The 17,365-nt window shown below is 35.7% G+C and overlaps 1 protein-coding gene across 2 annotated transcripts in view; it reads left to right on the forward strand.

Moving 5' to 3' along the window:
* Positions 1-307: 307 nt before the first annotated feature.
* Positions 308-17,365, forward strand: part of rbms1b (RNA binding motif, single stranded interacting protein 1b) — an 82,625-nt gene continuing 65,567 nt past the window's right edge. Inside the window, exon 1 of one of the 2 annotated variants that reach the window (XM_082174762.1) lies at positions 308-526. In XM_082174762.1, coding sequence (XP_082030888.1) covers positions 461-526 — 66 coding nt within the window. In that variant the 5' untranslated portion in view covers positions 308-460. Of the gene's footprint in view, positions 527-5,563; positions 8,110-17,365 lie in introns of those variants that run through there. The other variant, XM_082174761.1, reaches the window with a different exon arrangement.

Genomic DNA, 17,365 nt, shown 5'->3' on the forward strand with positions numbered 1-17,365 from the left:
CATTTACGAGGTCTTATATTAAAGACTATCGTTAATAATTCAAGATGAGCACTTAGGCCTATATATATGCTACATAGCCTAAATATATATATGATGCATATATGATGTCTTAAGTTAAGCACTTAATAGAAGACATTAGAACATTTGTGAATCTATTTTTTTTACCATCTACTGCAAGATTAAAAACATTTATCACAGAATATGAAATATTCTTACTCTGGTGCTTTAAATACAGCGTTTGGTTGGTGTTTATTAGTCTGTGTTGCAGACTTTTCAGCAGAGTTTGAGTGCACTGAAGGGAGGCTGTTTGCTGTGTTTCGCTCCACTGCAGCTCCACCACCGCCCACATATCATCCTCAGTCTCCGCTTTCGGACGTCGAGAACAGAACCGGTGTTGATTTTCTCCAGGTTTCAGGTCTGACAGTAGTGACATCCACGTTTTTATTTACCGCTAATCTTCATGGGCAAGGTGTGGAGGCAGATGTACCCCCAATATACCTACTATTACCCCTACCTTCAAGCCAAGGTACGAAAATCAGCTTTACCTCTTGTTTGATATCGCTTTTGTTGATGTGACTGGTGTGTGTATATCGTGTTTTATTGGATATTGTCCGTTATGGATCGAGTGACGCTGTAGTAAGTTTGTTGCGTACTTGAGATGATTTTTCGGGCGGACATTTTAAATCGTGTTTTTTTATCAGATATGAACTGTCAGGTAACAGATATATCCTAATCGCTGCTGTTGTGTATACAGTGCTGGTTTAAACTCGTTGTGATCGTCGTTTTTTGGCGTTATTAAAGGTTTTGTTCGTTCTCTCTGCCAGTGAATTCCTGCGACGTGACATCGCGCGCTGGCTGAAGTCTGAACTCCAGCACTTGTGTTGTTGTGATCGACTCTCTTGTGAACTTACTCATTTATCATGCTATAGTTTATCCCCTTAAGTATCATTGTTGTGTTTTGTAGGACAATATAATCATAGTTTAATTGTAAAAAGACTGAATGTGTTGTTTGTTTATACACAGTCGACCGATATGGTGTTTCATATGGGCGATAAGGGTAACCGACATACATTACAATTACAAAAATCAAAATTGCTTAATTTGTTTTATCATATATATAAAAAATATTCTCACTTATTTAATTTTTTTATACTGAAAAGGTCTGTTTCCAGTGGCTGATGCAGATATCTAGAGTAGGCTGGTTGATGGTTATATTATAGATAGCCTAATTCAGAATAATCATAGCTAATGACATAAACTATTGTATTAAAATGTTTAATTGATATCAAATATATTTAATTAATATACCACAAACCAATAAATACGTATTTAAAACATAAATTACTCACATTAAATATATCTCTCCCAAATAAAACATTTTTTTTATCCATTGACAAGACTGTTGTTAGAAATGAAAACTTTTTAAGTTCTTCGGCTACTTCATCCAAGTGGTCATTGTCCGATAATCTTTTAGATGGTGAAATAATAGCTGATTGCTCAGTCTTGTTAGTCTGTCACTACTCACTATGATATTATTTTGAATTGTGCAATCTGCTCTATTAATAGTGCAGGCAACTGAATATTTTGAGAGTGTTTGGTATTAGCCGATAACCATTCCCATATCGTTGATGTTTTTTTTTAAATTGAGTAAATATTGTTTGAAATAAAGTGTTTTTATTCTAATGCATGCACTCTCCACTTTAGATATCAGAATCTGCCATTAAAATGATATTGGTCGACCAGTAATAAATACTGCTGTTTATCAGACATCACAGCTGATCAATACTGGGTGGGAGTGTATTTGCTGCCTGACTATGGATATGGTACTAATCTGGTTTCGTTTATCAAAGATCCAGTTCCTTCCAAAAACATGTCACATTGTACAAAGCTTTATGAAAGCATTGATTTATGACATAGAGGAAACATAAATCTTAACCACCGACCATTCTGTCAATCAAAGCATTGCAAAAACAACCTCACAGTTAATGCAGTGGTCACTGTTTGACCTGACTGGTTTGCCTTGTTAATATTGATGTGTGCTGACCGAGTCCTGTGAGTATCAGATCCTGAGCTTTCATGCACTTGTCTCCATTAAGGCCTCATATTTCACTCTTATCAAAGTCAATCTGACGTATTTATGAGGGAAACCAGACTTGATTTTATCCATCGGGAATTGATTGGATTGTAAAAAGTGGATGATAGATGTATTCAGGTGGTTGGAGGCGAGATGCCGAGTCATTGATGATGTGATCCAAACATGAAAGTTGATTCAGATGCATATTGAATGCACATTTTGATATATATTGCAAAGACAAAATAGATTTTATAGGCTAATATGCACGGCAGAATCATGCACAATAAGACCAGAAAGATGGGAAAGTAAACAGGATCAATTCTGCTAGATGCTAGGAAGCTTGTATAGTATGTTGACTTTATGTGGGGGCCGACAGTATATACAAAAGCGTCCTGAAACTCCAAATACTGCCGCACTTATACAGGATAGAGTCCATTAATGCTTCATAAACTCTACAATGAAGTGGCCTGAAGAAATAGAGCACATTTTTAGTCCTCCTTCATCTCTTATTTTTTGTAATTAGATTTTAATTTCGTGTTCAGAATATATCCAGCGTTTGTTTGTTGGCTGGTTTGCTATTTTTGGACACGTGCCCTTGTAGGAGCTTGGAAGTTGAGATGCTTTTGTAAGATAAGCCTTGACAGGGAAGGGAGGAATGACCTTTTTTATTATTATTACAGCAACTTGATTTCTTTCAAGGCTGGAAGCCAGCAGCTTTTGTCTTCATTTGAAAGGCGGAAAGGTAGAACACATTTTATATGGTGCTCTGCTACAGCTTAGACAACAACCCAATTACAGCATGTGAGCGCATTTGATTGTGATTAGCTGTGTAATTGAAGGGTCAATCTCACAAAACCGGTCAAAAACATGTTCCCATCATATTTCACACTTATATTTAGGACCATTACGTTTTATTTTTTTTTGCATTATGACATTATTTTCAATCACATTTCACGCCAAATTCAATAATGTTAAGCATTTGTATTACAGCCATTTTTTTTATTAGGGTCTAATATAATAAATTCAATTATATTGTCATTGAACTGTTCAAATTGCCAACCAGGTACAAATGTCAGTATGGAAATGTAATCCGGAAAGTGTAACAGCACAGAAGGAGAAAAATGTACAGTTGTGAAGAATAAGTCTACAGCAATGTATTAACAAGAGTATAAGGGGAGATACAGAATACAGATGCGCTACTGTAATGGGAGTTATGGGTGAATTTGTGCTTCGTTATCATGAGAATAATGTCACAATGCAGCAAATACAAAAAGCTTAAAGGGATACTCCACTTTTTTGGGAAATAGGCTCATTGTACAACTCCCCCAGAGTTAAACAGTTGAGTTTTACCGTTTTCGAATCCATTCAGCTGATCTCCGGGTCTGGCGGTACCACTTTTAGCATAGCTTAGCATAGATCATAGAATCGGACAGGACCATTAGCATCTCTCTGCTATTACATGACCAAAGAGTTTCGATATTTTTCCTATTTAAAACTTGACTCTTCTGTAGTTACATCGTGTACTAAGACCGACGGAAAATGAAAAGTTGCGATTTTTTAGGCTGATATGGCTAGGAACTTTACTCTCATTCCTGCGTAATAATCAAGAAACTTCGCTGCCACCATCCAGCAGGCGTAATGATATGACGCAGCGCCTGAAAATAGTCCCCAGCTCGATAACCAATGAGTCCAGCTGGGGACTATTTTCAGGCGCTGCATCATATCATTACGCTTGCTGGACTCATGGTACGGCAGCAAAGTTTCTTGATTTCTTTGGTCATTTTTTTGAGAGAGATGCTAATGGTCCTGTCCGATTCAATGATCTATGCTAAGCTATGCTAAAAGTGGTACCGGGTCGGCTGAATGGATTCGAAAACGGTAAAACTCAACTGTTTAACTCTGGGGGAGTTGTAAAATGCAAAAAAAGTGGAGTATCCCTTTAATTTCCTTGCAAATGCCTAACGTATAGTTCCCTATTTTTTTCTCAGCGTTTTGCTGTTTAACATGTTTTTGTGAGATTGAAACGTGCTTCCACACATTTTCTTGAGAATGCATGAAATAGACTAGAAATTATGAGAAGCAACTAAACTGTAATAAATGTATTCATGTCAAATTTACAAGTCGAGGGAGACATGCTGTTGCATTATCACCAGTGGTGCATAACTGTTCATTAATAATATGAATAATAATTAAAAAGCGCCAGTTTTTTCCACCAGCTCTGAAGTATTTCCAATGGCTTGTAGGTGGGCCGGCCGTGTCAACATAAGCCTGTGATCGAGGGGTGGGTTTTAGCACATTAACTGCCATTGGACATTACACACAGAGCCTGCAAACAAAGCCATTGTGAAAGGCCTGAAAAAGCCCTATACAATGTTTACAATACAGTCTGAAGAGTTGCCTGGCAGCGGAATGTACACAATTAACCAGCTCATTATGTGTGTGCCGAGCTGAAAGAATTCCAATTGTTCTCCTATGATAGTCATTCTGGGAACTTTTTGACATGAGGAAAATGAGGGACCAGCTCAACAATAATAACCACCATGGTGGCGAAGCACTCTGCCAAGGGCCTGTCTCACAAACACAGGCGGAGAGCTCCAAAGTCCTTCAGCTTAACTGACAAGGTCAATGAGACCCACACAGACTCGTCTGGTATTAATAGACTTGCTTTGTTACTTTGTGTAAACAGGCAATTCAGTAAATGTGTAAGTAAATATGTGGAGATCGAATGGGGTGAAAAATAGTTTTGCTCAAAGGCTAGGCTATTTGAGGCCTGTCGAATATAGTGCCGGGTTGTGTGAATGTATGTATATATATATACCGAGATCTGTCAGCTGGTAGAGATTCTGCTAAAGTGGATGATATATTTGTGTGGGTATCAGTGGACGGGACTATTTTATACCATGAAATGTAAAGTTCATATACTATTTTTACATGTGGAAACGATGAAAAAAAGTGGGGTAAAGCTGAAGCGGCGGGTGTGACTGCAGTTCAACTTTAATATAGAACTATTTTGTCTATTTTACAGAAAAATTTAATGTGGTTCATTCATGTTCACCATCAGAATTAAGAGACTGAGTGCTGTCAGTCGATTAAAGGGGTGGTTGATTATGATTTCACTTTTTTAACTCTAGTTAGTGTGTAATGTTGCTGTTTACAACAGTAACTGTAAAGTTACAACGCTCAAAGTTCAAAGCAAAGGGAGATATTTGCTTTTAAAGAAATGGCTTTTTAAGGACTACAACAAACGGCTGGTAGAGACTACACCACATTCCTCCCAGGTTAGTGACATCACAAACCCTAAAATTTACATAAACCCCGCCCCCGGACGCGATTCATACATTTACATTTACATTTAGTCATTTAGCAGATCATAGATTATCAAGACTGAATATGCTAAGTAATCAATGACTAGAAGACAACAACACATCAGCTACATTAATCATTCAGAAATGTCCTGTTGCTTCTACATGTTGTCACTTCTTCTTGAGTCTCTCCATCATTGTCTGACTCCGGTTTGAACATAAAAGGCTAAAAGTTTTAGAAATTTTCAGTGCATGTGTGTGTGAGGTAAAAGGACACGAGCTGTTGTAGCTCCGCCCCCTGTGCCGGGAGCAGCAGCTCATTTGCATTTAAAGGAACAGACACAAAACGGTGCGTTTTTGCTCACCCTCAAAAAGTGACAATTTTAACATGCTATATTGAAATACACACTCTGAAGACATCAAAGACTTATTTTACATCTTGTGAAAAGGGCATTATACCACCCCTTTTAAAAAGATTAACTAATTAATTTTTAATTAATTTTCTCTTATTAATCGCGATTAAAGTTTTTAATATTTTTATATTTTTAATATTATGTAATAATTTCACAGTTACTCTCCAAATTAATGTAGAAACATCTTGAAGACAGTATATTATAAACATTTGTTGCAATGGCATTTTTTTTATGAATGAAGGCCAGTATCACTGATACTAATACTGGTACTGATGTCTCTATAAATTGATTTATTTATTTTTCTCAATTTTATCCATTAATTATAGGCATTCAGCATTACAGTATAACTGTGTAATACAGTATAATCTACACAAAAACCCTTACATTTAGCTATAAGCCTTTATTATACATGGGCAAAATATTTTCTATTGGCCCAGTCATTTTTATTTACCCTGTCAATGCACAAAAAGTTATTGTTTTTGTTGTTTTTGATTAGATTTTCTGGTAGGTCTAACAGGTAGGATATATACAGAAATTGAATAAAGTTATCAAACACCTCACAGTCTTCACTGCATCAATTATAAATGAAATATAAACTAATCCTTATTAAAGCTACAAAAGTTATTCAGCCAAGAGCAGTGAGTGACTTTCTCTTTTTCCTTCATTCATTGATTAACATTAATGACAGACAGTCTCAGGTTTATTAGGCTGCTGTCACTTTAAGAGCTGCCGCACATGACGCGGATCTGACATTTAAGACTTAATTTAACTAATTTAAGTCTATGCTTGCGAGGATACTCAACAAAATGGGCATTTTGGCATAATTTTGTGTGGTTTTTGTCTGTTCAAGTGCTGTCTGAAAGCATAACAACAACTGACATCTTTCCCTCAGAGTTATTTACACACACTCACTTTGAGCAGATGAATATTACCAGGACGGCGGGATTATTAATGCTGCATTTGATTGTCGGGTTTTGATGCAAAAATGATACTTCATAATCATCCTCGGATATTCTCTGGAGAAATATCTCATCTGTCGTGATTGTTTAGAAATTACATGTGTGGGTTGCAGGAGCGAAATGGTGTTTTGTGTCATGCAAATCAACAAATTATATTAAAGTCATGAATTTTAGGATATCATTTTACTGAATCTCTCTCAGAGCCCCTTTCCAATTCCAATTTTGGGAAAATCAAACACTGAAGGCCTGCTAAAGGCACATCCAACATCCATGTCTACGCTGGATACATGCCGCGCAATTGGACAAAACTAGATCATTCCCCTTGATATCAGAGAAGCCGTTCACACTCGCAGCATGCCGTGTGTTATGATAAATAAATTACACGCATAAATTCTGAGCTTTGCACCAAATTATCTTCTGGTCTGCTAATTTCTCATCTTTTTTTTGATTGGACTACTTATGAAAATAACCTATTTAAAGTCAAAGTAATATTCACTCATTGGTTGCCAAATTCTTGATTTGAGATCATGTTTTTGAGCAATTTGAAGTAATACTTCCCCATGTGTCGTTTTCTAAATCTGCCAAATCAACAATTTTGATTGAATATTATGTAAAATAAGTTGATTTAATTTCCGCATATTTGTGCACATCTCATTAAATTACATTGTCTTTATCAGCATTATCTTTAGAAATAAGCATTGAAAGACACAATACTGTATTAAAATAAATACTGTGTAAATAATTGTTTATTAAATCCAGCCATTTTGTCTTCATCTTAATTGGCGTCATTTTAATCATACATTATATTGGCCCCTTGCTCACCTATACGTTTCCTATACGCAGTTTGGATGTTGATTTAAATAATTTCCAGGTCTGGATATGAAAAAAATATTTGTGTTTGTCTATTGCCCCTATTCAGTTTTCTAAAACATAAAATTAAGAATTTCAAAAAATAGTCTTTTCATGCCAAAAGTTTAGCGATTATTTAGTGATTTTCGTGCACGACTGAATGAATTAAGATGCACATTTTCATCATGCATAACTGTAATGTACTATTTTTAAAACGTAGTAGGCATGCACAGTGCACACACGGTTTAGTGTTCAGCAAGTAGTAAGCTTGTGTTTCATTCCAACCAGTCCTGCACACATCCACACTCTCGCTCTCTCTCGTTCTGTCGCTGACTCTCCGTGTGAAAGAGGCGTCTTCCTGTGCGACACACACACACACACACACACACATGTAAACACGCTGCTTTCGTAGTGCCGTGACGAACTCGAAGCTGTCGCTGTTGATGACCACAATGTGGCCCCCGTTAAGAAGATGGGGCCCTCGGTTGGAGCCCGCCGGCAGAGGCAGGAAGGTATGTAGTCAACACTGTTTCAACAGCGCAGAAATTGCAACATTTAATTTCTACTTTGCAAATGGACCGAGACAGAACGAGATTCTCTGGGAGGAAGTCAACGGGCTGTGAGATGTCTCTCCATTACAAGGGAGAATGTCGAGAATGTGGTCTGGGCAAGCTCGCTTTTACGTGGCGCTTTTTTAGAGTTGCATTGGAGTTCGAAAAGCTTCTCCATGTGTTTTATGTGTGTTTATAAGGCACAGTTGCATCAGTGCAGAGAGAGGCCGTGTGTGCATGTAAGTTTTGCATGGGTTTATGCACATGCATGTTGGCAGGTTACAGTGTGATTTGTAGCTCTGATAGCCTGTGGGGGAGGCTAGCGCTTTCCTCTTCATTTGTTTTCTCTGCACATTCAGCACGGACAGCTGTACCATGTCAAGCAGGGGAGACTTTAGGACTGATTTGTGGGCTGCTTTCCTGTAGGCTTTTCAAGCTCCTCTAGATCTTGTTAAACATCCTTGGCTATTATAAACTATAGCAGTTCTTAACTGGCTTTGTTTCTGGACTGTTGTTTACCTTGCAATGTCAACAAAAATGTCCCGAAATAGACCTAATTCACTTTCTTAATACATTCTCCTGGTCGTATTGTGCACGATATTCCCAAAGGAATAGGGAAAACAGCAGTACGTTTGCCGTTTTGTAGATATATTTAAAGATGGCCATCTTTAAGCATGAAGAAGAGTGGAATATAGAATAATAAGCTATATGAAACTCATCCGGAAATTACAAACAGGCTTTTTTTATCGCTCTTAAAACTAGAGTTTATTTTTATTTTTTATCATATATTAATTTAAAAAATCTTCTATAATATGTTTGTTTGGTTTTTATTTTATTTATATGATATTTGTATTTTTGTAATTGAATTTTTCTGAAATCAATCTGAATCTGAATCTGAATCTTTAAGCATGACTGTTTGGATTTATATGAAATGGTAACACTTTTCAGTATAAGAGTCCATTTGTAACTAACTAAGGTTAATAAAAGTATTGCTTATTGTTAATTAATTTCAACATTTACTAATACATCTTTACATTTGAAAGTTGGATCTCAACATTAGTTCATGCACTATATGAACTAACATTGAATGATCAAGGTATAATGAATATAGTAATATTTATATTTTAAAAGGTACAGTACAATTTCATGGTTCAGTACTTTTTACATTTTTGTAATAAAGTTCAGAACTATTTTATTTGTTATGTTTGTTTTCATTTAGTATCCATTTTAAAAACTTTAGCTTGATTAATCGGTTATCGGTCGACCTCCAATCAAGACCTTTTATTTTAGCGCTTGGTATGTATCGCTCACTTTGTTTTAGGCCTGTGCAATCAATCGTATTTTGATTTTGGCTTCCAACGATTATGAGAACAAGATAATCGAGGTAAACTTTCGTTTACGCACTTTCGTTCCTCCCTAGGCCCTAACTTAACTGCTTTGTATCAGTAGAAACCTGGTAGTATTTTGGAAAGACCGTGCTTCCCTCCCTCATGTCCCCCTGAGACGAGAGATTTCTGTATTGTGTGTCTGGAAAAAACCTCTGATGACGCAAAAGTCGTCATTTATCGTCATCGGAGGCTTTTTTGTCCAGAGGCGAGAGACTCCAGCCAGTAGGAGGAGCTCGTCCCGCATGTCTTCAACCCGCCCATAGGGGGATCTCACCATAAAACGCCGTCTTTTCTGTTTCGAGTCGACTAGTAGCCTAGCTGTATCATTTCTCCCGACACTGCCCTCTGTAACCGGTAGGCGTGGCTTGGGAGTGGCCTCGTAGAGCAGTGAAGCAAGTGCATTCTGGGAGTTGTCTTTCATCCACATGAGCCAAAAATACATTTTCTGGCTTTTCTCAGTCTAGAAGGCACCAACTTCTAAAATAATTTCACATTTCTACTACATAAATGACCCAATTTTAATACACTTTCATCTTTCCAGTGCATTAAGCCGCAAAAGAGACGCTGTCCCCTCGGCGGGCTCCGAGACGGGGCGAACCGCTCATAAGCAAAGTATACTGAGGGCGTTCAGATACGCGCCTGAACCGTCAAATAGCCTACACACAAATATGTCGAAATGCCATTTTGGTAATTATCAGTTATTAACAGTCGGTTATGTCTTAAAGGTCCCATGACATGAAATTTCCACTTTCTGAGGTTTTTTAACATTAATATGAGTTCCCCTAGCCTGTATATGGTCCCCAAGTTTCTAAAAATTTTAATCGGTGTAAATCGAGCTTTTGCTATTTTTCTCTGCCTTTGAGAAAATGGAAGCTCAACCGGGCTGATCTTGAATCTCCTCCTTATGACGTCATAAGGAGAAATGTTACCTCCCCTTTCTCTGCTTTGCCCGCCCAGAGAATATTTCTCGCCCATGAGAAAATGAGCTAGGAAGTAGAACGCGCGCGCGCGATTTTAGTTTGTCCACGAGAGATATCATGGCTTTTGAGCGAGCGAAGCATAATAATTGCTCAATAATTGGATGTACAAATGAACATCGAATGGTCAATACAGAGCTGGGCTTGCTGAACGTCGGACAAGTAAGTCAACAAATTATATATAAGTGTGTTGCTTTACTGTTTATGGTTACCTAGCTTCTTACACGTAGAATGTGGCTGTCACATTAGCTATGCAGTTACTAACGCTAATGTAAAGGTAGACAGCATCAAGTTACACACACTGTAACGCGAGTGTTGTACATTTCTTTGTTATTTGGATAACCGTTTTCCTGTTGGTTATATGGCGCGCGCGATATCCGCATTTCAAGATCGCAGAGCTTGATGTAATTGTAATAAGATAAATTACAGACGTTACAGATCTCTCATGAAAAGGCAACAGTAGGTTCGCGTTAGCTACATGATGATAACTGTAAACATTTACATTTACATTTATGCATTTGGCAGACGCTTTTATCCAAAGCGACTTACATTGCGTTATCCTATACATTTATACATAGGTATGTGCAATCCCCTGGGATCGAACCCACAACCTTGCGTTGTTAACGCAATGCTCTTACCACTGAGCTACAGGAAAGCTTTTAAACCATCCGAATAAAGTACCGTATCCAGACATAATATTTTAAACTAACCATTCGGAAACGTCCTGCTGGAGCCGCTGAGTTGCAACTTCTTCATCCGTTGCTTCTCCATCTGGATCAGATTCTGGGTCAAACTGAAATGCTTGAACGACTGCGTGTATCTTTGTGCCATTGCAATATATCCAACATAAACAAACATGCATGGTACCGTTGCGCAAGATGGTCAAGGCCACACCCACCCTCCACCTTGCGCCGCCTTTCTCCTCCTCATTAGTATTTAAAGCTACAGACACCGAAACGGCCCGTCTGAAGGAAGCTCATTCTGGGACTGGCTTGTAGTGGCTATAATTCTGCACCGAGGCTGAATTTTTGGAAAGAGATTTCAGATACAGTACTAAGGACCACTAAGGACTATATTAAAGCCTACAAAAAATAGCATGTCATGGGACCTTTAAGTCAATATAAACATTTGAGAAAGCGTGTTTGAAACGCGTGTGTAACAGTATATTGGATCCGTGCAGCTCTTCTTCTGCAGTCATTAATGTTAGTCAAACAAGAAAAGACAAAGATAAAATCACTCACTGCTCTTGAATGAACTTTTGTATAGTTTTAAATAAGCATTAGTCTAATCAGATGTAAATTAACACTGCTTTATACCATGGTCTGGGTGAATACTCGATTCTGATTGGCTGCAGGGTGTCCATTAAAAAGTGATAAGAGGACACCTAGTAAAGGAGTTCTGGTGAAACTGAATGTTTACCGTTCGAAATTAATAAATAAATGCGCTGGCTACATCAGCTGTGAGTAACCATAGCAACAGGCAGTAAACTGAAGGGTTCTACGAGCTGAGCGGACTATAAATATCTCCGGTTGCTAAATAAACCGTCAGGCGTAACCAGGGAAACCAAGTTATTGTTTGTAAAAACTTTAGATTTCGATTGTAAAACTAATTAAAATATAAACTAATGTTTTAAAAATGTGTTATTTGGCAAGTGACCATGGTATAAGCGGGTTAATGCACGACGAGGTGTCCATTGTCAGGTATTAATGGACCTCCGGTTCACGCCTCGCCGTCGTCCATTAATACCTGACCATTGACACCTCGAAGGGCATTAACCCTTACGTATTCCATTTATTTTTCTCTGAATACCACATCTTCCTGAAAAACCTAAAGCAAAGTTATTTAATTAGCATTTTTGTTCTGTGGTATTTTTTTTGTCGGTTTTGTTTGCAATTAGTTTCTTAGTTCTTCTTTTATTGCTGACTGTTTACTTGTCTTCTTCTGTAACCGTTTTGATGACTTTCACTTTAATTAATCTGCTGAATCTGCTGTTCTTTTACATTTAGAATGATTTTTACAATGAACTATATCTTTATCGTTATCAGCCTTGGTGTGAATGGGCCTTTACAGTGATAAAAATGAAAGGTTAAGCTCACCAATCTCTATTTAAAAATTAGCTTTTTATTATTTATTACAAAAAAGAATGATTTTTAACACTACTTTTTTCAAACGTATTTTTTTTTTTTTTTTTTTTTTTTTTTTTTACAAGGTATTTTTGCATGTTTAAAATCTAGTATGAGAACCCCTTTCCTCACTCTCCCTTTGTCCTTTCGTTTAATTTTGCACTCTGACCCTTTGTTTTTGCTGAATCAGCCCTTTCCATCTCCTCATGTGCCCGTGACATGCTGGCATTACTCATACAAACACGTACACAGCAGAGGGAAAGGTGCCACAGGTCACTGTCATGACCCAGAGTGTCCTTTTGTGTGCAGAAAACCACAGTATTACACCCCTACGCCTACGTCACAATTTAGACATGTCCGTATCAATTTGACTGTTTTGAAAACATTCAAATGCATGGAAATATTAGCAGAATGCTTTACGTTGTAAACAATTGCATGTCCCTATATGCTTGATTATACAGCCTTATACTGTTTATTTTGATGCAGTGTGTGTGTGTGTGTGTGTGTGTGTGTGAGTGTGTGTGAAAACCACATATTAGCTGAATATTGAATATTCACCTCTGAGACAGTGAATACAAATATCTAACAGCTGCTGAAATGTCTGCAGAGACACGTTTGGCCTAGAATTTAACATTATTACGTACACTTTTGAGAGAAAACTCGTGCAGTTAAAAGCTGCAATTATATTTGATCAAAAATACAGTAAAATCAGTAATACTGTGAAATATTATTACCTTTTCTATGTGAATATATTTTAAAGTGTAATTTATTCCTGTGACCAAAGCTGACTTTTTTCAGTGTCACATGATCCTTCAGAAATCATTCTAATATGTGACCCTGGATCACAAAACCAGTCGCGAGTCGCACTGGTATATTTGTGGCAATATCCAACAATACAATGTATGGGTCAAAATTATCGATTTTTCTTTTATGCCAAAAATCATTAGGATATTAAGTAAAGATCATGTTCCATGAAGATATTTTGTAAAGTTCCTACCGTAAATATATAAAACATTTATTTTTGTGAGTGAATGCAGCACAATTGTGAACATAAATGAACAACTTTAAAGGAGATTTTCTCAATGTTTCGATTTTTTTTGCACCCTCAGATTCCAGATTTTCAATAGTTGTATCTCGACCAAATATTGTCCTATCCTAACCCACCATACATCACTGGAAAGCTTATTTATTCAGCTTTCAGATGATCAATAAATCTCAATTTCAAAAAAATTGACCCATGTGACTGGTTTTGTAGTCCAAAATTTTTTATCAATGTTGCTGCTTTATTTTTTTTGTGGGAACTGATACATTTTCTTTCAGAATTCCTTAATGAATAGAAAGCTCCAAAAAAAAAAAAACATTTACTTGGAACATAATTATTAAATCTTACCAACCACAAACTGTTGAATAGTAGTGTATGTCAAATATGAATACAGTGACCTTTTTTTGCGCCATATTTTTCTGGGGCATTTTTGTCTCTTTCTGTGCAAATGTTTATTTTTATTAATTTTTTATAATAAATTTCTGAAGCCTCATGCTTTGATGAAAGATTGCATAATCCGTGGCTTGTATTGCCCTGCTCATGTTTGCTCTATCCTGAATAGCAGATGTTTTCTAGTCACATTATTTATTTTTTCCTTCACCAAAAAGGAAAAGGATCGGATCCCAGGGCAAAGATCTGGTGCTCTCTGTGGGATTGTAAATGACCTATTTACATTCTAACTATCCGCCGTAAACTGCTGTCGAAGCACGATCAGGCGTAGCTGGGGATTATTGATACCACAAGGTGTTTTCGGTGCTTCTAAGATCACATTTAAATTCAAAACGGCAGACTGAAATCGAAAACTGATGAGCTCAGGGGAAGTTATTTAAGAAGACAACAGGAAATGCAGTGTTTAGGTGTGAAGATGTGCTTTACATTCAGAGAGACGCAGAGAGACACGACTGTGTATTTGAAGGAGTTACATTTGTTTATTTCTATTTAGTGAAGCTATACTACTCATCGCACACGTTCCTCCTTCACTAGTGTTTAAAAGCGTCCCATGATGCACCTCAGGTTGGTTTATGAATGTCCAGAGCGAGCGGCTTAATCAGGAAGTTAATTAAGTGATAATTATGTAAATGTGGACCTTGAAATGCAATGTAAGTCGCTTTGGTTAAAAGCGTCTGCCAAATGCATGAACGTAAATGTCAAATGTGATGAATGTCAAATTCCTCCCTCAGATATCAGACCGATTATTAATCGATACATGTTGAATAAGTGGCAAGAAGAGTGGAATATGTGCAAGGATAATAAGCTATATGTGACCCTGGACCACAAAACCAGTCACATGGGTCAATTTTATGAAATTTGGATGTATGCGTAATCTGAACGCTGAATAAATAAGCTTTCCATTGATGTATGGTTTGTTATGATAGGACAATATTTGGTCGAGATGCAACTATTGAAAATCTGGAATCTGAGGGTGCAAAAAAATCGAAACATTGAGAAAATCTCCTTTAAAGTTGTTCATTTATGTTCACGATTGTGCTGCACTCACTCACAAAAATAAATGTTTTATATATTTACGGTAGGAAATTGACTAAATATCTTCATGGAACATGATCTTTACTTAATATCCTAATGATTTTTGGCATAAAAGAAAAATCGATAATTTTGACCCATACAATGGCTATTGCCACAAATATACCCGTGTGACTCGAGACTGGTGACGTGATCCAGGGTCACACATGAAACTCATCCGGAAATTACACAGACTTTGTATCGCTCTTAAAACTAGATTTGATCAAGTCTACACCAGATGTTGAAGGGGTCATACTGGTTTGACCCATGCTTTTTTTGCTTAAAGGTGAAGACCCAACTTTATGCATGTTTTGTAAGATTCCCCTCTATGTTAAACATATTTTATTAGATTGTCTAATATGCTATTTTATGAAGTTACCTCACGTAAGGACTTATTTAGTGAGATTATGCCTGAAAAGGTTTTGGATTTTTTATCATATGTTAATTTAAAAAATGTTTGTTTGGTTTTTATTTTATTTATATGATATTTGTATTTTTGTAATTGCATTTTTGCCATGAAAATAGCTTTGAATGCTGACATGGCACTAAATAAATCAATCGGAATCTGAATCCAGAGCGAGCAGAGCTGGAGTTATTTTTAATTCTATTATTTTAAAACGGGTTTAAATTAAGTATTCAGCCAGGGCCGTTTCTGACCCTTTCAAAACTTAAAAAGCAACGTTTCCAAGCATTGATTCGATACTTAAATTATTCAAATTTTTTTAAACAAGTTCTTTTTCAGTTTACTTTCTATAGAGATATTTATTTAATTGACCATTTCTCTCTCCCGATCAACTCACTTCATGTCAAAATTATTTTATTGTGCTTTTAAATAAGACACACAATGTATTAAACAAAATGGACAATGCTTATAATAAAAAAAATATTTATTTATTTATTTATAATAAATATTATTATTATTTCTATAATAAATTATTATTGTTTATTTTTTTATATAAAAATACAGCAGCATTATTTCTTCAACAATACAGTTGTTGTTTTTTATTTCACTTTCAATAATGCAACAGTATAGCCTATTTTTTCAGTAAAAAAAATATACATTTTAAACTTTATTAAAACAATTAAATTATGCCATGGCCAAAGCATATATTAAATTATTGTTCTGTAATTAAATTAACGAAAACAAAAACTCATCTTTTAGTTACACAAATATGAATTTAGTAAAGCTTGCCATATAATTCTGTGAACGAAACATGTTGATTAATTAACATTTCATATTAGATAGCCTGGATTTTGGTATATTATTACTGATATTTAGATTTTATTTCCACATGTCAATTGAACACTTGTTTTCTGGACAAATATTTTTTTGTTTTTGTTTTGTGACCGACCCAACACTTGCGTATTTTGCTGTTGCTGTCATATATATTTTTTTTTATATGTTTCACCACAGACCTAATTTCAGCCATTTAACCAAAAACCCATTGACTTCGGTTAGGTGGAGCCGGATGTGCTAAAATACAAACTCGTTTCTGCGTTTTACAAATCTACGTCATCCCTGAACCAGTTTATCAGACATTATGACATCAGTAGCACAGAAACATCATTGACTTGCTTGGAAACAGATTTAGATTTTAATGCTGAGGACAGTTTTATGCATTTGAACTTTAACGTCATCATTGACATGGCTTTATTTATTTATTTATTTATTTATTTATTATAAAAATGTTTAGGCAGATTTAGATTAGATGTGAACCAGTGGATTGGAGAAATGTTAAAGTCATATTCAGAATTATTATTGCTATTAATAACTATAGGATTAAGTTTGATATTGTTTCTGGTAGAATAGAATAATAATAATAATAGAGTATCAAATAATAATAATAATAATATCAAATAATAGAGTTTTATTTAAATAGCACCTTTAATATATATTATACAATTAAATGTAATTTGTATATATATAATTTAATATATAGTATGTGTGTGTGTGTATGTATGTATGTGTGTATATATATATATATATATATATATATATATATATATATATATATATATATATATATATATATATACAATTATTTACTTTTTTATTTATTTCCCCCACAATACTTATTAAAATACATTTTCGTTTATTATATATTACATTAAGCATAATTTAATGCAATTATTTTTATAATTTATTTTGTTTTTATTATATGCAAA

The sequence above is a fragment of the Leuciscus leuciscus genome (genome assembly GCF_965113295.1).
Source record: "Leuciscus leuciscus genome assembly, chromosome: 7".
Taxonomy (NCBI): domain Eukaryota; kingdom Metazoa; phylum Chordata; class Actinopteri; order Cypriniformes; family Leuciscidae; genus Leuciscus; species Leuciscus leuciscus.